At 35.3% G+C, this 25,535-nt stretch overlaps 1 protein-coding gene across 4 annotated transcripts in view; it reads left to right on the forward strand.

Annotated features, from left to right (window-relative positions):
* The first annotated feature begins 1,585 nt into the window (after positions 1–1,585).
* Positions 1,586–25,535, forward strand: part of LOC134537519 (transport and Golgi organization protein 2 homolog) — a 127,557-nt gene continuing 103,607 nt past the window's right edge. The window contains exons 1-6 of one of the 4 annotated variants that reach the window (XM_063378037.1): positions 1,586–1,663; positions 7,201–7,347; positions 12,360–12,591; positions 14,321–14,551; positions 16,661–16,771; positions 24,377–25,447. In XM_063378037.1, coding sequence (XP_063234107.1) covers positions 7,206–7,347; positions 12,360–12,591; positions 14,321–14,551; positions 16,661–16,771; positions 24,377–24,512 — 852 coding nt within the window. In that variant the 5' untranslated portion in view covers positions 1,586–1,663; positions 7,201–7,205 and the 3' untranslated portion in view covers positions 24,513–25,447. Of the gene's footprint in view, positions 1,664–1,907; positions 4,105–7,200; positions 7,348–12,359; positions 12,592–14,320; positions 14,552–16,660; positions 16,772–24,376; positions 25,448–25,535 lie in introns of those variants that run through there. The other 3 variants (XM_063378036.1, XM_063378035.1, XM_063378034.1) reach the window with 3 other exon arrangements.

Genomic DNA, 25,535 nt, shown 5'->3' on the forward strand with positions numbered 1-25,535 from the left:
TCCTCATAACCTTCTGTCAGAGCAGTGGTTATACTGCACGGTTAATATGCTGAAGGGCCGTGGTTCAAAACTCAGCGGTGTTTTTTTTTTTTTTACATTTTTTGAAGTCATACTTCTTTAGGCGTGTTATGAAAAAATTATGAGAGTGAAATTTTAAGATGTGCGCGCATCACTGTAACACAAAATTAAAAGGTTGAAGCTGCCCGCTAAACCGCTCATTAAGTCTCGAAAAAAAGCTACCAACAAAATAGAAATAGAACCTCTATTAGTCGCGCATGTTGGCACGCTCGTCGCCTCTGATCACTGTTTTCATATTTATAATATTTATCCACATGTTTCTAGTTTTCTACATTCATAACACGTGTTTTAGTTTCATACAAGTGCGAATTATATATGTGCTAATAAATTATATTTAAATTAAATATTTTGATTAATATTATTTACTATTCATAAATATTAGTAAAAAAAATTGTGCTTATATACTTTTTCAAGTGCTCAAATAGAATTGAGGTTAACTATGTATCTGTGTGTATGATTAATGGATATAAATTAATATAATATTTTTAATATAATAAATACTAAATATTATTAAATTATAAATGTTAAATATTTATTATTGGTTATTTAATATTTACAAAATAAAGAAATAAATTTAATAAAACATTTAATAAAACATTTGTGATAAAAATTAAAATATTCAATTTTCATTTTTATTATTAATTTGAATAAATAGTAAATATATATAAAAATAAATGAACAAATTTAATGAAAACTTTTTGATAAAAATTAAAAGTGAATATAAAATTTAGAGAATAATAAATATTTAAAAAATGATCAAACTTAAATTAAATTTTTGAATTTATTATTAAATTTATTTATTTTCTTTTAAAATTATAAAAAAATTATATATTTTTTAAAATTAAGAATCTTTAATATTTAGTTCAAACTATGTCATATGTTTATTATTCTCTAAATTATATTTATTTAATTTTTCAAATTTAAACTGAACTTAATTGACTGTGTTGACTATCTTTTTCCAGCCCTTTTATACTTTTATTGTAATTAATTATTTGCATGCAATTAAAAACTATTTTTTGATGATGCCAAAGAAATATAACTTATCACGCACGTACATTAGTACACGCACCCATTTTTTTCAATCTAAAGCATGAAGCATCTGCAGCTACTACATGATGAACATATTTGCTGCATTTCATGCAAGAAACAATTCAAAGGGCCTTTCACACACATTTCCATACTTCAAGGTTTGTTTGCACCATAAATGTTGAGTACAAAGATCTGAAGTGAAACTCGTGAGCCATAATACAGTAGTATAACACAATATGTAAGTTATGGGTGAAATTATATACTTGCAGCTTATCACAATGGATTCTCGTTTACTGTTGTTTAATTTACTCTGTGGTTATCACACAATGTGGCAGCGTTACGCTTTAACAACCCGACTGTTATCAACAGTCAAAGGTGCTGCTCAACATAAAGTGATAATAACAAACACAAACAAAAGAAATCCTTGAAACTTGATTCCCTGCACTTAGAAGTCTTATGGAAAAAAGCTCAACACATCACTTGGACACTCGATACACTCTAACACTGTTATGATTGTGTGCTCAGCCGTCCAAGTACTAGCGTTGCCAGAATCAAGGTGTGTTGCTAGCATTAATTTATTTCGCTTACAATTTTTTTTTTTGAGCATGCCAATTTTTATTTTTATGTTGTGCTTAAGTTATAAATACTTATCTATGTAAAATATACTTACATATAGGTATTTGCAGACTACAACATCAGAATACTTAAAAAGCCATGCATGTTAAAATGTTCCACGATTATTTAGTATGTGCAGGTAAAAAAATTTCCAATAGTGTGGCTAATGCATTTTCTCGTTTTTGAATGTATGCAGTTCTATCACTATCAATGATTATTTAAGTTTGTTTTTTTTATGTTAAATGTAGCTGGGCTGATTCATAGCTTTAGCATGTGTTGAAGTGATTTGAGAAATTAGTGAAGGCTGATTTGGATGATAATTGTGTTGAATATTTACATACATTTTTTTTTTTTACTTGATTCAAGATGGAGGAGGTGAAGGAATGGAGGTGAGGCTGAATACTAAATTGTGATAATGGGTTCTATAAATGATGCTTGGTCATGTTTTTTTATTCTCATATTTTCACATTTTTGTTTTTTTTTATCCTTTTACTCTTCATTTTTGACACATCTAGAGTAGTAGAGAGAGGGAGAACTCCAGAAAACACTTTAGAGAAGGAGACTAAAAGGGGAAAAAAAAACTCTGGTCACAAGAATGACTGGGGGATTAAATAAATTAGCACTGTGTTGGAAGAAATGTTGTATAATTCAGGAAGGAAAAAGGAAAGTAGGGGGCATGCTTGGTACCGAGTTTGTGTCCAATAGCAGCACAGGGTTTGGTTCAATTAAATTCAAAAGCTTCGAACAAGGGCTACGAAAGCCAGCGATCATTATTATTGATGAATAATCAGCCCTTACAACATAACCATAATTTTCTTTTCACCCCTAAACAGTGTCACGACAGGTCAGTCAAGTGAGTGTCTTTTGTTTTCTAATATAATATTCTTTTAATAAAGTAAGTGCAAACACGGCCAAGGACGCTCCCTAGCGGGCGACGACGGAACTAATATATAACTTTATTCAAACTAATTTCATGCACAAGTAATTATTACAGACGGTCGGGTCGTGGATGTGTGTATGTTAAATTTATAAAGAGTTCCTGTTATTTTCTATAATAACCCGGGGCACGCAGTCGCAAAGATGTTAACGGTAATTGTGTTCGGCGCGAAGGGCGCCATGTTTCCTGCCGCGAGCCTTGTCTCGCCCTAGTCTCCTTCTACAGCCGGCCGAGAGCTGACGTCTCTGCAGACACCCGGAGGACATCACCGTTGTCTCACCGATAAGTAGTTCTGCTAATTTAAATAATTCAAATCGTTTTCTTTCTCATCCTCGGGGCCTCTCTCGGTCGGTGGGGCTGTGTGATTATTAATTTTTATACTCTCAGGAGTTTTTCACCACCTGCGTTTTACGTAAAAGCTTGAGGCGGCCACGTGTGTGGTCCGCCTCCTCACAGATTCGTGCCTCGGGCGTTTTAACTGTGTAAAGGGAGGATTGTATGAGGACGTGTAATGTATCAATAAAAATACAGCTTAATTAATTCACGTGTCTTTGTGTTCGGGGGGCCACGTGGGTCCTTAACCCAGCCAGCGGCATGTGGGACGCCCTAAGAGCCCACTGCGGTTAGGTAGAAGCGTGCCCGACACTGAGAGCGGGCTGGGTTAGGAACAGGTGCTAAATTCGAGATCAGGAGGGCAAATATCTCGCCTCACATGGGCCACGTAACGCTTTGAGTAAGAGCCTCTAGCCGGGTCCACGTGCCCTCACGTGGTGGCAACCACTATTAACATAACTAGTTCAAAACTTAACACCGGTACGTCCATGTTAGGCTGATTGCAGGTACAACTAACAGTTCATGCATAGTGGGTACCTAATGATAAATATTTTTTATTTCACTAAGGTGATGAGTGTATTTAATTAAATGTTTCAAAAACAGAACTATTAATTTTTGCAGCATGAACTAATAACTAGGAATTTCATTAGCTTAAATAACTACACAGATTAGCTGTTCCAACAAAGATTTAATTGTTTAATTAACGACCAGTTGTAAATCGTAGTTAAATGCGTCCTTGTTATAATTACGCAATAAAAAGTCTGGTAAACACCTGCCAGACAGCATCCTTCAGATTGTAACTGATAACGCTACAGGTTAAAGTGCACATTGACAGTCATTTTCATACGTGTCACAACCCAACACGTCGAGGACTGCATTTCAAAAGTTTTGTTAACCCTTTTGACTTCAAATATGGCGGAGATTTTGAAGTTTAGTTAATGTACACTTCCTACAGGTAGCGCAAATATCACACGTAACGTAGACGTAACGCAGTCACCATATCTGCGAGTTCAGTTCAGCTCTACGTTCGTTTCACACGTGATCAGTTTCATATTTGGCGAGTGTTTCGCCTTCAAAGACTTATTGAAAAGTACTGCGGAGTAGTTGATGAGGTAAGAACTGTTTGATATTATGTATATCATTGCCTTACTAAATACGGCTGAGAAACCGTAGAAACATTGTTTTAAATATCGCTCTCTAGGTAGTAACATGTTTTTTAAGGTTATGTTACATAAGAGTGAAGAGCAGGGTGCGTGTTCCGAAATGTAATGTGGTTACAAAATTTTCTAAAATTGTGACTGTATCCCGTTACTAATTACGTGCTTATCATTCGGAGAAGTTTCTCTACCACACAAAGAGCATTTTTTTGGGCCATATTTGTTTCTGTAATGCTGTTTTCTTTTTCCTATCTACTTTTTGATGGATAAATAAATAATAAATAAAATAATAATTAAGACTTGTCACTTTTAATATCGCCTAAACTGGCGCACCGACTGCATGCGATAAATACTTATACCTGTATTATAGACTTGTGTAGTTCGCGAACGAACTAGTTCGGAAGAGCGCTCCCACAGACGAACTACGCGAACTAGTTCCCAGATCCCTCGCTCCTCAGTTCATTAGTTCGTTCTTTTTCCGATCTCCTTCTTTTAGTTCTGTGCACATGATCTGGCTCTTATCAAAAGTCGTCACTCGTTCTCCCTTTCGGGTATTAATTACGGCTTTGTCGCTGGTCTTTTTGGCTGGCTATCGTTATCTGCTCGGGTCGGATAGCTGAAATTTCGGACGTCTAATGGATACTGACTTTACAAAAATGTTGACTCTTGATCGCTGCAAATGTTTACTGCAATGAAACATTTTCAGATGATAGCTTTATACTCGTGTCCGAGCACGGTAACTTCGCGGTGGGGAAACCGTGGTGTATACTGAGAACAAGTCAGACATAATTACATTAGGTAGTTATATCAGTGTTTACAAAATGATTTCAATATTCATAAAATAATTTTGACAGCTGATAACTTTAATATTAAAATTTTGACTTATATAAAACCATTGTTAAAAAAACTTATTTTTGACGTAACAACGTCTAATAAATCGATGAACGCCGGATGCACGCACGAAAAAGTGTCCCGTTACGCACATTGTCACGTTACGCTTGCGCCGCATCTATCTCTCTTCCACTCGATTGGAACAACCATCGATTTGACTTTTTCGAGGCACATTAAACTTGAAACAATCCCATTAGTTTCCTACTTTTCCTATCATCGTCCTATCCTTAACAGGATAATACAGATTGGAAGAAGTTAAATAGCAAACATGTATAAAAGTTATAGTTAAAATAATATCTTCATTAAAGTAATAAACATATTTTAATTAATGAGTGCAAATAAAAGTAAATTTATCAATTAAATTGTAGATTTCATTTCACTCCTTCTTTGTATAAATACAAAATAGTGATAATTCAATAACAATGATTAAATTTTATTAATAGAAGTATGCTATCATTTCATTAATGTTTTGTTATGACGTCACGTTAAACTTTTCGTCCGTAAACCGACAGACAAACCATTTTTTGTTGATTATTTCTAAAACTTAAAAAAAATAATTAAAATTTGTATTTTTATAGGCATAAAACGATACCGTATTCACTAAAATAAACACATTTCATAAATAATATTTCTTAAACTAGCTAATAAATAAATTATTTTAGAAATTAAAATTTTTCGATTATAGTGTATGTTAAGTGTTTTGAACTTGCTAAATTTAGTGAATTATATAAAGGTCCTAATGAACATACACATTCTTAAGCAATATTAGCATACAATCTTACCTAAGAGTTTTTATTAGTTTTTCTATGTCTAATTGTAAGGTAACAAATTAGAAGACTAATGGGTCTTTTTTCTTAATAATTTACGTAAATTTGTAGCCTGTACATAATAACGCATTTTTTGTTGATTATTTCTTTAAAAAAAATATAGTTTGTATATTCAAAAAACGGTATTTTATTCACTAAAATGAACGTATTTCATAAATAATATTTCTTAAACTAGCTATAAAATAAATCCTTTTATAAGTTAAAATTTTTCGATTATAGTGTATGTTAATTATTGAAGAATAAAAACAGAACTGTTATATACGCCATTTTACCCAATTATGTAAATTATTGTTTTATTTACTCATTTGATGTATAATAACCCAAAAAAGGATAATAATCTAGGCGTTCACAACACTGATCATTATAAAAAATAACTATTATAACATACAAAGAAGATCGCCTGCAGTAGCGGTGGCAAAGCGAACGAACTATCTGTGACCTGTCTTCTTTGAATTCGAGATGGGAGCGGACGAACTAAAAGAGCGACCTAGTTCGCCAAGGAGCTGCGAACTAAAAGGAGCGCTCCCGGTCGCGAACTATTATGAGCAAGTCTACTGTATTAGTACTTTATTTACTCTATGCCTGTATTCACTAGGGAGGTGTGTGTGGTTTTTTTTTACACACATTTGAAAGTTGCGGGCCTGATAAGTTTAACTCCTCCCGAACGCATTCTATTGGGGTTATTATTTTGATTAAAATCAGTAGCTTCAAAAATTTTATTATGTTTGAAATAAAGTTAAGTATATTTTATTTAAACTCAATTATGACCAATATATTTTTTTTTTTTCAAATGTAGCCAAGCCATGAATATTAGAGCAATTTATGAGTAAAAGACTGAAAATATTTTTTAATAACTCTAAAACTCGGTTTTTATAACTTACATAACAGATTTTTTTTGTGGTAAGGCAGCCAAGTAAAATTTATGAAAACATTCTTTAAATAATGGTTGATTTCTGAATCTTCATATTATTAGTGCATTGGATTATCCTACTTTTTTTTATTTTTTAATTTCTTTAATTATTTTGAGTAAAATAAACTTTAAATTAAAATCCACATTTGAATTCAATTACCAGTAATTATAAGAACAATCTTATTTCAACTCCTTGCGTACCAATTTTAAGTTTTAACCAAGGCATTCCAAATGAAACAGTACGGTAGGTACATAATCAAACTTTTAAGAATAAATACAGTGTGCAAATTATTATTTATTTCTGGATTCTGTAGGTTGTATAAAGTTTTAAAACCTGTTATACAATATTTAAAAAAATATATAAATAGTTACAATTTTTTTTTGTGTTGCAAACCTAATTATTAATATTTTGACATTTTTCAGGTGATATGTGCGTAATATTTCTTTACACCAACCCTGACGCTGAAGCCGGTCAGTTTCGACTGATTCTAGCCACCAACCGAGATGAAAGTTACAAACGACCAGCCAAGCAAGCCCATTTTTGGGATGAATCTCCTACCATCATTGGAGGTACCTACATGAAAATTTTTTTTACTTCTTTGAGAATTGCACTCATTACTTTATAGCATACTGTAGGTACTAGTTAAAGTAGTTATTTCTCCTTTTAAATTTTTGAAATGAAAATAAAATTGACCAAGTGTGAAATATGAAATTAGTAACCATTAATGTGAATGGATATTTTTTAAAAATAATTTTTATAATGTAGGCTACAGCAAATCATTAAAAAAAATCTTTTTAATAAAATATTATGGTAATACCTAGTTCTGTAGCATGTATTCAAATTTATGCCTTGATCCTGATGACATAATCGTGTATATATTGATTGTGTGGTAGGCCTACATGATGCTTGCTGTTTTAACTTAGTACGTACTGTTATATCACAATTTCAGGTTTTGTGAAGATTTTTTTCTCTTTTTGAATTCAACTTAAGATTATGTCCAGCATCTTTCAACTTACTAAATTAAAACTGCAACTGTATGTACCAAAGGATCAGTGTATACCTAAATGATCATGCTATCAAGGGCGCCCATACCCGGGGGCAGGGGGGGGCCGTGGCCCCCCCCTAGCTTTCAGGGAAGGAAAAAAATATAGTGTAGTCAGGTGTTTTACTTTAAAGAAAATTATTTAAATTCGGTATTATGTAGAAGTGATTCAACACGAAGATATTATTGTATATCGTTTTTTACATGTCTATTTCATTTGTTATGTTAGTTCAAGCATTAGTTTCTGCTGCTGCGATATAAGGTGTTGTGTACAGGGAGAAAACGCTGTTCAAGCGCAACGCCCGTGGCGAGTCATTCCCCTTCGTATTCCTACCCAAGCTCGCGCGATAACACAACACAACAGATTTAGACCAGTCAGAGTTAGACGACGCGACAGTTGACATGTGCTTGTAGACGGCGAAATGTTTTGCTACTTTTTCGTCATAATAATGTGTATGTTCACAAATAACATCTCAAAACAGAGATTTTTCAATAGTCTTTAGGTCTACCTACAGTTTAATGCATCTGGTCTAGATTTAGTTTAGTGTATTCAGTCAGTATAAATAACTTAAGTGCAAATAAATAAGTGAAAAGTGTAAAGATAAAAACCATTGTTATTATGTAGTGTTTCTTAGTTTTCCTCATTCGTCACATCCGCTCAGAATATTCACAATTTTTAAGGTAAGCTAACACCTTTAAAGTTACTCAAATAAGAATTATTGTTCAGAAAAGTCTACAACGTAAAATTTATGTTGGAATTTTTAATTTAGAGGAAAACCACTTTTTCCCTTCAAAAGTGTTTAAAGGGATAAGGATTCCGCTACCTTCAGTAGACTCGAAAGCAATTTACACTGGAATCTCGATTTTACGTATGCTCACAGTCGCTTGGATTGCATTCGTAAAATCGTTATCTTCATAAAATTTCAAACACCCCACCCTGTGAAGATACATGTTATAATTTATTGAACGGAATATATATAATATTAAATAGTAAAAACAATGACTGCTGTCTGCCCTCTGCCCTCCCCTTATTTTTTTTTTTAACATTCCACAACTTGCTTCATTGCACGAGTGATATAAAAGCGACATCACAGCGACTAAACACAGTTGCACCACGCATTGCATCATGTTAACTTTTGTGTGGTGACAGTAGGTTGTCCGACATGCCTTTCTTGGATATCTTTCCTTTTCGTAAGACGCGTGTTACTAAAATAAATTTATATTTGAGTTTGCAAACTTGTCCACTCCTTGCCAGAGACGACTGAACACAGACGAGACTATCCAGGGTCGGGTTGATGAGCTGGAAGAATTCCCTGCCTTGCATTTTTATGGACTTCACCTTATCATATTTATCAGTTAATCTTTAACAAATCAGCTTGAAAAATATTAATGAACGCACTTTTAGTAACATAATCGAGGAGAACAAGCACACAGTTCAGTGTACACCTGTACTGTTTCATAAAAGTGATCATAGGTAGGGACTGGAAAAATTCGCGGTTTCAATGACCACTAGGATAGACTAAACGATTCTCCTATGTACTCTGGCAACTATCACATGGTCATTGGCTACCGACTCGGGGAAACTGTTTACTGCGATTCTTATGATTCGATACTTCTTTTGTTGAGTGTTTGCCATTGGCTCAGAGTCCTTCAGGTAAATTGCGGTCCAATCACTGACGCAGCATTAAGCTAAACGAGTTTGGATTCCAGCCTGTCTCGAAAGGAATCCGCGAATTTTTACGGTCTTTAATCATAGGCTTATTTGGTGAAAAAAAACGCTGCTCTTTAACGACAGACATTCATTAAAAACACAGTACATTTTAGTGCGAGAAGCCCTTGAATTTGTGATAGCCATAGGGAATTATTTGTTTGTATAGTAAGTTAAAAAAAAGCTTAGTTGAAAATCCGCTCGTCACGTCTACTTGCTGCGTCACTTATACCATTTTTGAGCGTTTTTTACTGGGAAACCGATGCAGCGAAGGTAATTAATGCGAAAATTGTCAAGATAATGCCTAATGGCTTGGGTTGCTGGATATTAGCGGAAAGGAGAGGAAGTAGCTACTCAATATCGTTTCTTTCTCTCACGCTTCTCAAGGTTTCAAGCTCAGTTGCTATGTTCACGAGCTGGAAATGTTGGAATGGGTAAGGAATGTTGAGTATAGTTCATTTGCGGTAAAATAAATATTTTTACAGCCTTGGCATAATTTTTCAATCTAAGAAATTTCGAACTTTGCGACAAATAAAGTGTACCTAGTCCATTTTTTCTTTTCGATTTTGAGTTTGATGCCGCAATAACTTATACAATATTCACTAACGGTAAATGGCTGTTGTATTAGCTTTAAAATATGAATACGCTGTGCATTAAAAATTAATATCTTTATATGTTTTCATAGTGTTTTTTTAATTTTTTTAAAAATATATTTTGGTGTCAAATTTTCCGAATTTTAGATGGTTCCTGAAAAAAATGTATTCGTAAAATCGCGGCTTCGTTCAGTCCGGGCTCCGTAAAATCGAGGTTCTAATGTACTCTTAATTCTGAAGTTAAGTTCTGAACATGTTATTTAAGGGTTTATCAATGCCGTATTTACGCGCAGGCTATCTAGGCTGTAGCCTATGGGCCCGCACCACAAATGGGGGCCCGCACCACACGACACGAAAAAAAAAAATTATACTGCGATGTGGATCTTCTTATATTCTTAAAATACGCGTCGACATAGTATGTCCAGTTGTTTTGTGTGGATTAATTGCGCCGAACTAAACTCTTCTGTGGAAAGCTGATATATGAGTTATGTCAGCATTTAGAAATTTTCGATTATTTTCATTGGTTTTGGTGTCACTTAATTCCTTAACATCTAAATACTGTTTGGTTAAATAGTCTAGTTTAATAATAAACTAATTTTTTCTGTGCTTTACTACTGAATCCATCTGTGCTAATTTTAAATGATAAGCAATTATGATTCATATCGAAACATAGTAATATTCATTTAATTGTGAAACAATTTTTGACTGTAATTATAAGCGTAGTTCAGGTGTTACATTTAAAAACAACTGTTTTCTGACTGTGATAACATACTCAAATCGTTTCTCTCCCAAAGTTGAATCTTTTGATCAACACGTTTTAAACTTTATAATTATTTTAATTTAATTTGTACGCGACATTTATTTAGGGGTAAAGAGAGCAATTAGTTGAAGGACTGTATTCTTGATATCCGTGTACCCGAGACGCTTCAAAAGTATAAGGACTCTATTCCTGCATTTGTGTTTCTAAAAATTCATTTGTTTCAATAAAATAGTTAATATTTAATTAATAAAGTAGCCAATAAAGATTTTTTTATGGCGAATGAGTACTGTGGTCTATTATTTTAGTAACAGGACAAAAAATTTTAACAGGGTCAGAACTGGAACTATTTTATGGCTAGTAACAAGCCGCAGTTAAGTCTTCCAAAATATTAAAAATACTTCATACCCCTAAGTCTGGCCCCCCCCTACAAATTATCATATGGGCGCCCTTGCATGCTATCAAGATGAAGGAATAAACTTGGATACGTGATATGGAACTTTTACCATGAGTTTGAATATTCAAAGAATAAATTATTGTTTTCAGTTAGTTACATAGATTTACTGTGGTGTATGAATAATTATAAGTTGTTATAATGTTTGACATCCTCCATCGTCTATGTTTATTCATGGAATTCCATTTACATTTGAAAATGCAACTGAATTAGTGTCGCAGGTGCAGGGGCGTAGCCGGGGGGGGGATGTGCGGTTTAGGGGTTCTAACACCCCACTTAACCACCATTTTTTTTCTTATCTGAAAGCAGATTAGCTATAAGCCTGGGTGTCTTACTGCTATCACCGGCCACTGCACTGGAGGGGATAGAGTAAGCGAGCCCTACCGATTCTCCTTCCCTTCCCCTACCCCTGTCGCGAGCAGAAGCTACAAGGTTGTGACACCGTGACGGGTCCCAAGTTTACAAATATCTTACACCGATTGTATTTAACTAGCGCCAGCGCGGTAATTATAAGCAGATGGTGACTGGGTAATTCTTCAAGCTAAAGCTAATTTTTTCCAGGAATAGGCCAGTTCTGCCGAAACCCAACCATTTTTATTCCATTTTTTTGTATTGTCGAGCTTCGAGCATGATTTATGATTTTGAGTGGATGTGGACAAGGCACTTGGATTGATTAAAATATCTATAATTAATTTATTACTTCATCACTCAAACAATTTTTTTATTAAAAAATTAATAATATTTATACCATTACAATATTTAAAGTTAAGTACCGAAAACTGCTCAAATAGCACTATTTTACACCTTAAAATCCAAATTTTTCTGGGGCAGGACCCCCCGCATTAATTGGGGGGGGGGACCATGTTTCTTAACCCCCGCCATACACAAATCCTGGCTACGCTACTGCGCAGGTGGGACATAAAGCTGTTTTGGATTTTTACGTTACACTTTGGGTTACGGAAGCATTTCCCAATTCGATTCTCGCACTGTAAGTGGGTTGTGTAGCCCGGGGGTCCCCGTGTCGCAGGCCGGGACATGGAGCCGGGGCGCGAAGGCGGCACCTGGTTCGCCATGTCCAGGAAGGGCAGGCTCGCAGCCCTGCTCAACGTGATGGGCGGCACCTCGGCGCACGCGAAGGGCCGCGGGAGCCTCGTGCCGGAGTACCTGGCTGCGGGGTGCGACGCGGGGGCCCACCTGTCCGGCCTGCATAGCAGAGCGCACGAGTACAGCAGGTTCAACCTGCTGGCCGTCGACGTGAGGTGCGCAGCGCCTTCCACCGTCTGCCTGCATTAGGATCAGGGGCATTACCAGGGGAGCAGGGGCGTAGCCAGGGGGGGGGGGTTTAGGGGTTCAAACACCCCCCTCCCCCCCTTAGCACCAAATCTTTAATTAAATTTCTTATTCATCACTCAAACAAAATTCATATACAATTTTTACCATTACAATATTTAAATTTATGTACCGAAAACTGCTAAAATAGCACTATTTTACACCTTAAAATCCCAATTTTCCCGGGGGAGGACCCCCCGGACCCCCCTCTTTAATACGGGGGGGGGGGGGGGTTATGCTTCTTAACACCCCCATACACAAATCCTGGCTACGCCACTGCAGGGGAGAGAGGGATACCTGTACCTATTAATACTCACCCCGTATACAGATACTTTGCTTTTGAGGCCATGCTTAGCAAATTTTTTTTTTTAACTTCAATCCTGTATTTTATGAAATAATTGTAATACAGTTTTTTTTATAGGAATTTGATTTGATTAGTGAATATTTTAAACATTAAATTTGATATTTTCTTTGCATAAACAAAAAAAACTAGCATTCACAAAGCTGCAATATGTAGTACATACCTACATTCCAGCTAATCTGAACACTCTTGAATATTTGTTAACTTGACTTTTGAGGTTTTTCTATGGCATTCAGCGTAAACGAGCAAGGGCATATGTCTGTCGAATTGTTATATGGTTTTCTTTTAGTGAATAAGGCATTTAAATATTAAAGCTACGTGTCATAATTTGTTAACAATTGAAACATGTTTAACACTGGTTATTTTTAAGGCAGAAAGCAAAAGCCTTTATGTCTTAAACATTTTCTGGCCATAACATTTTTCTATTGTTCAAATTTCACAAATTGTTTTCTTTAAAGCATAGTATATAATTTATTGAACTACACTTAGTTAATAGTGGCTGTAAAGTACATATAGGTTCCCCTATGAAGTCATTGGCATTTAATATTGAATTATATAATTCTCAGGAATGACTGTAATTGTTATACTGTCAATAAACTTTTTTTTTTTTTTTTAAGTTTTTTCAGTATCTCTTCTTATGTGATCTCTGCCTTAAAGAAGTTAAATTTTTAAAAAAATTGCTATGGCCTAGAAACTATCCCTCTCTCTTGCGTAAAAATTTGTTCATTTGTTGTTGCAGAGGTGAATCAGAGTGACAAATTTTCACAATTTAATCATTTAAAACCAAAGTGGCCATTTTAATTTACATTCATATACTGTGTATTAGGTGGTCAGGTAGTGTATTTTGTAGTTGTTAGAGTGTTGAGAGGGAGCGGCAGAGGGGGCATAATGCCCGGGGGCCAGGCACCAGGGGGGAGGGGGTTCCGTAGAGTTTCAAAATTCTTTTTATGCAGGCGTTTACCTGAGACTAGGATGAAAGTACAAGTCCATTGCTTATGGAATTAATTGTGAACGTACAACTTAAATGCTACGATCAGGTCACAGCCACTGTAACATTTACAGCCTTAGGATTATTTTTTTTAATTGTTGGTTTTGAGTAATAGTACACTATAAAATGGAGAGGAGGCCAACTTTATTATTTGCCCCCAGGCCCTCGAATTGTTCTCGATAGCCCTGTGGGAGAGGGAGGGGGGTGGGAATGTCACAGTGCCACCCTTCTAAATTGTTACCGGTTTCGTGGAGAAACCACTGCTAAGTCGATGCCAGAGTGCACCTGGAAGGCGTGTGTTGCCCGGCAGGAGAGACGGCATCGACGTGCACCAGCTGTCCAACACCGGCGACGTGGGGAGGACGCACGCGTCCGGCCAGGGGTTCCACGGCGTGGGGAACCACTGGCTGGGGCGCCCCACCCGCAAGGTGTCCGCGGGGCTGTCGCGCTTCGCGGGCGTCGTGGAGGGCCCGGGGCGGGCGACCGCGGCCAAGGAGGAGCTGGTCGACGGGCTGCTCGCGCTGCTCAAGTGGGACGAGAAGTAATACCCAAGGCCGCGACGCCCGGCTGACAGCCCCCCTGGTTGTGGCCCGGCCTGCTTGCTGGTCGTACGCCCTTCTCCTTGCTGGGAGCATTCTCCCACGTGACAGGGGTGTTCTTTCATGTGCCGCTTCCTTCACAAGATAAAAATAAGCAATTATGTTAATTCCTAGGTGCTTTGAGTATTCAAAACATAATTTGATATTTGAATCACTATTTCAAGTCAACTAATGGTTTTTGATTATTAGTTATGGGACTGGTTCACAAAAAAAAATTTAATGAAAAAAGTGTACCTAAAATAATAAAGACAAGTAGATTAATTGTGAAATGAAGATTAGTTTTTTGCAAATAGTATGTACACACATTTTGTACAACAAAATTGTGATTTTGATTAAAAATACTCTCTTTTTATATGTATAATCAGATAAACAAATTAATTTCAAAATAAAGTTTAACTGCCTTAAGAAACTATTTAGGTTTTGTTAATTTTAATTTTTTTTTGTCATATTTTGCATTAATTGTTTTTGGGCTCCTGTGAAATTTGAAGAAAATACTATGCCTGTATAATTTTGATTAATTAAAAAACTTGTTTCTGACAATTTCACTTGAAACCAATTCAAGCAAAAATTCTATTGAAATAATTGTATCTATTTAAAGGCTTAAAATTTCCTGTTTCTGACAAAATAGACAAACATCCAATGAACTAAAAACAACATACAAAATAAGTCATTTAGAGTGTGTGGGTAATTCAATAAATAGGATCTTTAATATATGAATAAATGTTTTCGAAAGAAATAACTACATAAAAAACTGAGCCCCTGTCTTTTGAATCAGTCTTTAGTGAATGAAAAGTGACCGTGTGCTTACCGTTCAATAGTTATTTTTTTGGGAGCCTACCGATTTGTTTTTAGGTTAAATTTGGAATAATTCTTCAAATATTAGAGTTATGGTTTTAACAACTATCTGCTATATCATGGTGTGATATTTGCATGTTTTCAATTATTACTTGGGATACACTAACAAAAATATCTAATTAAAAAAAGGGCACGTGTAACTCAGTACACATGAGAGACATGAAACTTCTTTGGTAATTAAAACCTCGATAGTAAAATGTCAGAGAGAGAAAGAAAACAATTTTCTAAAAATAACACAGTGTGGTTTTTTTAGCTTTCATTTCTTTTTCAATAATTTAAAAAAATTAAATTTTTGTATTTATTAGAAATTTGATTAAAATAAAAATAATTAATAAATATGAATTAACAATATTATTACTCACTTCAAAATAACTGCTCAGAATATCAATAATTATTGATCAATCAGTAATGATTAGTTAACAATAAATATTACTCCTTGTTGAAATACACCAATAGAAAAACTGTACGTGTTATTGTTTCTTCAAACAAATCTGCCACTTAAAACATGCCAAATCTCCGAACAAAATATGGAATTCAGAACAGGTAGCGCTATCAATGTGGGAAATGCAGGGACTGTCTCAACATTGCTCTCTACGCTGCTGGTTGAACAAGGAGGAACGCGAGCATGCTGGTAGCAAATATAAATTTCAAGGCACTCACAGATGACTGTATAGGATACCTATATCTATTTTCTGAAACACGCACATGTGCACACACTCAGTCTTATTCTTTCATTAATCTATCTCGCTCAGTTCTATTTTTTTTTTTGGGCAGGGTGCGAATCATTGCTCAAAGAGGGGAACGAAAACGCGCCCAGCAACGTATATAGCATAGAGCTGTCTCTATATCTCTTTCGCCAAGAAACTATTCACTTTTCTTTTCACATCAGAAATATTTCACAACAATGTTTCACGAAAACGTTGCATTAAAATTTGGCATTGAAATTTTTCGCTTAAAAAATAAGTAGATGGTTTTGAAAAAAAATTGACTGATTAGAGTTGAAAGTTAAATAATGGTTATGACCATTAATGAAATTCTAACATTCAAAGGTTAATATTTTTAGTTTAACAATTTAATTGTTTCTCCAAGTGTGTCAGTAGTGTTTAACATTATCTTGCATTTCAGGTTGGGTTTCTGTTTGACAGCTACCCACCATGTCGTCTTTGCTCAAGTATGGAACGGACCGACTGTTACAGGCACTACCCTGACCCTGTGCTCGAGTCGTTGGCCTCGAATTCTTCCCCCGAGAAACGGCAAGCTCTCAGCTCTGTGTTCATCAGCTTCCCGGGAGCGGCCTACGGCACTCGGTTAGTTCACCTGCACCGTCGCGCCACGTGGCTTCCAGCCAGTCTTCTAGTCCTGTGCCGGGACGCGTCAGGACTGCTTGGCCGGTGGCCTAGAGCTACTGGGTTTCATTCCCAGCTGAGTGGAGTTGTTTTCCTCTTGTGGATGATTTGCTTCCTCGGGGTTTAATGAAAGGTTTTGTCCCTTCACCCTCGTTCCGCGTATGTCGAGTATGTATGCCGTGGCCAACACACCACATTGATGGCCGGGGTAACAAAATTGGCGTCTGGGACAGCGGAGTGATTACGAACACACATTATCCCCACATGAGACTCGGTAAACAACGAAGTTTGCGGAGATTACCACAGGAAGAAGCTACATGAGCACAAACACAACCTTTTCATTTAAACGCCCAAAATTGATGTTGCAAAGGTACATACTTTAACCTTTGAGTATGAACACACATTTCGGATGGCAATTATTGCACCGTTGCTACATTTTGTCACATGTAGTTATAAGTTAGTGGTATGAAACGATTAAGAGGTTAGAGATGTAATTTAATTACAATAAATGTGAAAAATTTTGGTGGCACGATTTTCTTTTAAAACAGTTGAGTGTGTCAAGAAGCCAAACCTATTTACAATGAAGTTTAAAGTAAACAATGATTGTGGTTAGGAACTGTTAACTCTATTAATTTTATCTATGGGTTTCATATTTGCTATTGCAATTATACATGTATTGCAACATTATAACACTAATGTATTTTAATGTATCTTTATCTTAAATAATTATAAAACAGATCAGCGATAGTCTAATTTATCAGTGAAAAATAATTGTCTCATTTTACTGACGAAATAATTTATTCAACAAATACATTAACTATTCATTATTTGTGTGCTCTTTTCACAGAACTGATTTATATTGTGGTCAAATACTATAGAACCATAAAACAGGATGAATAGGATCAAAAGTTTGTAATATTATATTTTAAAACATAATACAGTAGAAAAGAATTATCAATAGAACTATGTGAAGTAGCTTTGCTTCTGGGTTGTAGCCGTGTACTTGGCAAATAATTCACCAATGTTTTGATCGACATTGCAGTCGCCATCATCAGGGAGCAATCACCTATTGTACTGTACTGTACTGTACTGTAGAGTACTGTACAGTAGGTAACAGCTCCCTGATGATGGCGACTGCAAAGTCAACCGAAACGTTGGTGAATTACACGGCTACAACCCAGAAGCCAAGCTACTTCAGACAATGGCCATAAAAGCCTGCGAACATTATTAACCCGCCAGTGCACGGGTTAAAAAAAGTTACATAATTGATCGGGTTGGGTCTCTCAGGCCCATAAATAAATATGCTGAAAAAAAGTTATTATTTTGACTATGTCTTTTAATATTTGTTATAGTAATTGTGATACAATTGACGTACTATATACGCAATCATACACTTTTAAAAAATGGAGTACAAATTTTCAGATATTTTTTTTTTGTAAAAGACTACATTATTTTGCAGAATATTTCACTAAAGCATAAAAAACAGAAATGTTCAATTACAATTGACTTGAAACTTCTGTCACACCTTTATGGGAGAAGCAATAACTAACTAAACTGCACACAGGATCATTACAGTCATTACATAAACACATTTTACTCTAAAAAGATATATAAATTTTTATGAACTGGCGACATGAGTAGTGAGATTTCCTGTCTTTACAGTTCACAGCTCGTCCCATTTATGAAATTTATTCGATTCAATATTCCTCCATCCAACTTGTATAATACCTTTGCAGCAATACAAAATGTTTGAAAAAAAAATTATATATATATATATACACACACACACACACTAATACACACAATTTTCTCGCGCTCTTGTTTGCTCAATTCCTAGCCATTATTTTACAAATCACTGTAATATTGCACACAAGACCTATTATGGAATAAAAATACAAATTTACTGTTGATATGAAAGTTTTGCCATGACTTTTCACTTCACATGTCATTTTTACAGTCACTGCACATGATGGCACTGTGCTCTAAACACAGATATTTTCTGCACTTGCAACACGAGTAGCGAGTTTTCCTGTCTTTACAGTAAGCACATCGTCCTCTTTTGTTTCCATCACTTGTTTGCTCTTCTTCTTCTGGCAACCCAGATATTCTTTTTGCAGCACTGCGAATGCTTTTAGGAAGAAATTTACACATGGCTCTCTCTTTGATGTGCTCCTCCTTAAGGTTGAACATCAGTTTTCTCAGAAAAGTTCTTCTATTTTTTCCATCTTGGGAAGTGGGATCATTTGCTCGATAAACCAAATAAGCATTGACACCTGCAATATTGAGCATTGCGTAGAAAATTACCATTGTCCATCTTCTAGTGTTTCGAGCAACATTATAGAATGCAATCCTCTCATCGACACAATCCACACCACCTTTGGTTGAATTATAAAATGTGATGATCTCTGGTTTTTTTTTTCTCCTGTGCTCTCGTCAATTTTATCATCGGCATGCATAGACAACAACAATACAGTTTTTCCTCGTTTTGGAACATAAGAACCGAGAGTCATGTTTTCTTGAAAGCCGAATACACTGCTGTGAGGTTCCCGTTTTGCAGCTGTAATAAAGTGTGGTGGCAGCTCCTTCTTATTTTTTCTGACAGTTCCAACAATAGTTATGTTGTGTTCATTCTTCATTTTTGCAACAATATCGTACGATGTGAACCAGTTATCTATCGTCAAATTACGCCCTCTTCCAGAAACAGGTAAGCACATTCTTTCAACAATATCACTCGGTTTAAAGCTCACATCTTGATATGGCCCTGCAGGTTGCTTACCACAATATATTTCAAGATTGTATGTATAATACATTTTAGCATCAACCAGTGCAAAAACTTTTATACCATATTTCCCTGGTTTCGACGGAATATACATTCTGAAACCACACCGTCCTCTGAAAGAAAGAAGCATTTCATCCAATGTCATAAACTCGCCCATGGAATAGTATTTTTTACAGTTTCCATTGAATGATTCAAAAATTTCCCTCACTGCTGCCAGTTTGTCACTCTCTCTCCTCTGCTGCCTGGTTTCGATATCATCAAAGCGAATACATTTCAGAAGAAATCGGAAGCGTCTGAAAGCCATGGTTGCTTGAAACCGCTCCGTTCCTAAACCATCAGTAGACCAAAAGTCTTGGATATTCATTCTTCCACCATGCAGGAAACCCATTCCGTAGAGTAGTCCAAGGAGAGATTTTATTTCTGTCAGTGATGTTGGTTTACAGTCACTAGGATCTTTATAACCAGAAGAAATTTTTAAAATGTATTTGTTTGTGAACACAACAATTTTTTCAATCATATTGTTGTCAAAAAACAAACTCCAGCATCCACTGACACTTTTTTCTTTTTTTCCTAGCCCTGTAACACCTGGAAGCTTTTTTACAATATTGTGACTTCTAGTACGAACACTTTGCATTGGTCTACTTTTTCCCCACTTTATCTTCCTGTCTTTCCCTAAAAAGTAACTGTTCTCAGTGTTATTTGATTGTATTTTTCCTTCATCTGAATCATTTTCTGAAGAACTATTATGGTCGCTGCTAACTGCATAATCTTGATCGGCATCAGTGTCTGTACAGTCAGAAATATCATCATCGGACAACGTTTCTTCTAGAAGTGCCATAACTTGTTCCACATCGCATGGATTACTCAAATTTTACAACTGTTCCCTACGGGACCTAGAATAGAAAATCATCATCATATATAGATTATTTTAATACACATGTATTTAATTTCAAATCCTGTGTAGAGAAGCAAGAAAAATAAAAAACAGTCAAATCATACATTAAAAAAAACTTACATAATCGTACGGGTTGGGTCCCACAGACCCACCAGTCGAGAAAATGCACAGTACTTCAGAAACTATAACTGCCACTCTGCTGCAAGTCCACAGAGATACTAAACAGGTTTGGATAGGAAGCTATCAGGTTGCACAAGTAAACAGCTTCTGCCATCTCTTGGCGATTCGAAGAATTACATTCTGCTGGGTCTCACAGACCCAACCCGTGCACTGGCGGGTTAATAGAACTATGTATTGGAACTATCGTTAGAACTATTAGAACAATGTATAATTTTTTCTGCTATATTTGGTTTCAAAATGTAAGGTTAAAAACTTTTGATCCTATCCACCCCCGTTTTACGGAACTCAATACTGGGCACTTGGCCTGTGTAGCATGGAGAAACATGGAAACCATGGACATTAGTGCTGCCTTGCGAGAGTTGTGTATAACTTTGTTTAGAAAAGTGAAGGGAAATTACATAAATACTTACGGCTGGGAGAAATATTATTGTTAAAAGCTTGTGTATGAATTCTAATAAAAACATCTCTTTCGGCACAGCCTATAGCCCATAGGCGTAGGTAGATTTTGAAGTATGTACGTATTTTTTTGGAAATATTTTGGAAACTTTTATAAACTCCTGGAACATTTTAAGAACTTAATTTAGCTGACATAACATCCTATATGTTCGTCCATATTAAAAAAAAAATATTGATTTAACATTTTCTCATATTCATGCAGCAAAAATATTTTGAATGTTTTTTAACTTAATGCATCCAGCATTCAATGTCTTAAAAAATTTCATAATCTTCCTAGTAAGGTAGTCATGACATTATTTTTGATTTTCAAAAACTATTTTACATTTCTTGGACTAATACATGGTCATATTAATGTTTTTTGACAAAGGTTAAAGGTAATATTAAGATAGTTATTAATAAATTCTGACAAATTTGATACTATTTTTTTTTTTTTTTTTTTTAAATTTCAACTCCTGTTTTTAGTTTTTATGGTAATGGTTCGTTTCATCAAATATTGTTCCAGCCAACGGTTTTAGATAAAATTTAAGCATTTAACAATAAATTATAATAGAAATGAAAGTAAATGTATTAAAACAAAAGTAATGACATTTTGTTTTTCTACCCATGTTATTTCCACCCCTTGCAGTAATGGTTTGTATTATTATAAATTATTTCAGACAAACATTTTAGGTAAAAATTATAAGATTAATACACAATCAGAACAAATTAGATGTTATGTCTTTTGAAGGGTAGTTACTAGTTATGATTTTTTTTTAGCCCTCCACCACTCTACTTCTTGCAGTAATGTTTGGCCACATAAAAAATTATTTTAGACAAAAATTGTAGATAATAATTTAAGGTTTAACAGTAAAACAGAACAGATTTAACAGTGCACATGGTAAGTAAATGATGATATTTTTTTTTAAATATTATTCCTTTATTTTTTCAACCCCCTGCAACAATGGTTCATTTTATTAAAAATTGTTTCAGACAAAGTTTTAATTAAAAATTTTAAGATTTACAAACTATTTGAATGGATTTGAGGGAGTTATGAATTTTTTTTAATCTGCCCTTTTTTTTAACCCCTTGCTGCAATGGTTCGTCTAATCAAAAATGTTTTCATACAAAAGTTTTAGATAAAAATTATAAGATTAATACACAATTCATACGAATTTGATGTTTTGCCTAGAAAGGGAGTTATGATTTTTTTTGTCCTTCAATCCTTGTTTATTCTCCGCTTGCAGTAATGGTTAGTCATATAAAAATTATTCTGATAATAATTGAAAAAAATGCTCCACGCAAAACATGATGGCATGGTCCGCATGAAAGCAGTTTCCAGAAGCTATTTTTGGTGGCCCAAGTTTGATGCAAGAATTGAGGAAGTAGTAAGGGAATGTGTTACTTGTCAAAGTTGTTACAACAATCCCCCCAAGTTGACGATGGTATCATGGCCAGCCCCAGAGAAGCCATGGTCACAACTGCATATTGACTTCGCTGGGCCATTCCAAGGGATGATCGTAATGATTGTTATAGACACATTTTCAGAGTGGCCAGAAGTCTGGTGGGTAAATAGTGGGTATGTCGGCTGCCGCAGTTGTGCACGAATTACGGGACATGTTTAGTTGCCGTGACTTGCCCGATGTGGTAGTAGCAGACGACGGGACATACGTGTATTTCAGATCACAAGAAGTAGCAAAATTTATGAAGAGAAATGGAATCTGGACGGTATTTTCACCTCTATATCATCCTTCCCACTGTTGGAGAGTACGCTTGGCACGTATGTTGTTTTCCTTATGCACAATGTGTAGAGACCAGAAAAATTCACGAATTAATTTCGCGATAGGCTAAAATACATATAGTTATACGTCAGTGCTGCCTCTGCTATTGGCTCACAACTCACCTGGATGACTCTGGGCCAATGAGAAACACCCAACCAAAGCTTTATCAAATCACAGGCTGCTACGTTGGGACGTCTCACAAGACAGCAGCCAATGAGTGTGTGACATTTGACCGAGTGTACGTAGAACTATGGAGTTCATCCTACAGGTCATTGAACCCACAAATTTTTCCAGTCCCTAACAATGTGATGTGTACATTCGGATGGGAACGGACAATGAATGTGTAACAACGGTTACCATAATTAATTGGAATTGAAACAGTCATGAGCGTGCTTAGGGGCAGTAAACAACAGATAGTATTTGTCGTGGCTCACAAGTCTCATGGACAATAACTAAACACAACACCACAAGTTAGTTCATAATCGTCCAATGTGGTACGTGTTTCGGTGGTGCGTGGAGAGTACAGTCTCTTCAATTGTCGGTAATCATCCCGCAGGGGTGACCAACTTTTTAATTCTGAGGGACAATTATAAAAAAATTAAAAAGATATTGGGCTAATTTTTGTAAGCAGGGTGTTCATTTCATTTTTCCTCTATCTATAAATGTTATTTTGATTTGTGATAAGAACATAAATAAAAATAACCAAGCATTAAATTTAAAAACCATAGCTTCATCTACAGTTATTTCAAAATATAATTTAAAATAGAACTTTAGACAGCATGTATTTTTCAAATTAACTGTATTTAGTGGTCAAGTAGTGACTTCCTGTCGGTGTGGTGGGCAATTTTTTGAACCTTCAGGGGCCCAAAATGGCTCTTGGGCCATGGGTTACCTACCTCTTGAAAACAGCATCTTTCATCAACATCTTAATCATCATATGCTGAGCTGCTCCGGTCTGTTTCTGCTATTTCGCTGTGTGTTGGTTCCTTCCTCTCTTCTATGTGGATTTTTTAACACCTGTTAGCAATGCTGTTATTTCCAGTATCTTCTAAGTTCATTTTATATTCTGAAAGTTTAATTGGGGAATTATAAACATATTGCGAGGAGATGCAGTACTAGTGTGCTTATATGAAACTTTATTTATACATAGGTACTAATAACTTTATGGCTGTCAAGAATTAATCCAGTGTTTTGAACATATTTTTTTCTATCTCCTCTGTATTTTTATTAAATTATTTAGTTGTATATTGTCGAGAAAGGCAAGTAAAAAGTAAACATTTTGCAAAAATATTGAAAAGTCAGACATGACATTGTTCAAAAAAAATTCTGGACTCTCTAAAACTATTGCCAAAATCCTTGATTATGTGTGATCAGTTAAGCCTTTTTAGTTTACAAACTTAATCTTTTCACTAGATCTTAATTATAATTTTTTTTTGTGAATAATAATCAGTCACTTAAAGAAAAAAATAATAATTTTTGTTTTGTTTCAATTTTCGCAGGACACACACCGTAGTACTCATTGACTATAACGACAAAGTTGACTTCTTCGAATGGACAATGGCACAGCCAATACAGCCAGACAACCCCCAGTGGGAGAAACAGCACTACACCTTCCAGCTGGACTATGACAATTAGTTCCTTTGTGGGGCGTAAGTGGAATAATGTGCTGTGATGTATCATACGGGCAAAGAAAGGAATAACATACAGTAGAGTCACGAATAACCAAGTTTCTGTATTATCAAAACCGACCTAAAGAGTCATTACCGGCAGACACTGTTCAAACATTTGCTCGAGGACCTTGAAAATTATCAAACTGTTGTCGAAAGCCTAAAGAAAATTAACCTCAAACATGCCATTTACTGGTTGGGCAAATAATGGACTGGCGAAAAAGAATCTACACTGAGGAAAGGATTGAATAAAATCACCCCACAAAATTATGTATTATCAGAGAATTTGCTCATCTGAGGTTGCCTTGGTCCACATTGACTGTTAATCAAAGCTATACTGTATTTAGGTATTTACAATTTTATGTTGAAAGATATTTACCAAGTAAATTAGTGTCCGTCATGTAGGTACAGCGTATAGTGTACAGTATTTGTTAGAATTAAATACTACCTCAAATTTGACAATCTACTTAGCAAGATTACTAATTAAAATTATAATTTTCTAATCTAGTTATAAATAAGAATAATAGGCTGCTGCTTAACTACTAAAAGGGTACAATTACAGGTGCTAATAAATGGTTGCAAGATCTTACTAGCTGAACCTGTTTCCGTGGGTTAAAACTAGCAAAGTTTACCATTGGAGGTCAGATGGGAAGCTAAGGATAGTATTAAAGAGGTAAATCAACTGCTAGTTGGTTTCCTCTCAAACAGCAGATTCTTGAAAGTATGTGACATTATAATAATTTTATAATGAATAACAATTTTGTTTGATTTTCTGAACCAACCGTAAGTTAATGTGTGTAGTATCTGTGATAATTGTACAGTAAGAGTATATATGTAAATAAAAATTATATATCCTTGTTCTCATTATTACGTTGTCAAGTTCAAATAAAATATTTTAGCTCATTTGATGGGAAAAGTTTATATTTTCACTTAAGGTCTTCATGAAAAGTTTTAGAGTGTACGTTTAGTTCATTTTGGTAAAAGTTTGTTA

Source organism: Bacillus rossius, chromosome 12, assembly GCF_032445375.1.
Source record: "Bacillus rossius redtenbacheri isolate Brsri chromosome 12, Brsri_v3, whole genome shotgun sequence".
Classification (NCBI taxonomy): Eukaryota; Metazoa; Arthropoda; class Insecta; order Phasmatodea; family Bacillidae; genus Bacillus; species Bacillus rossius.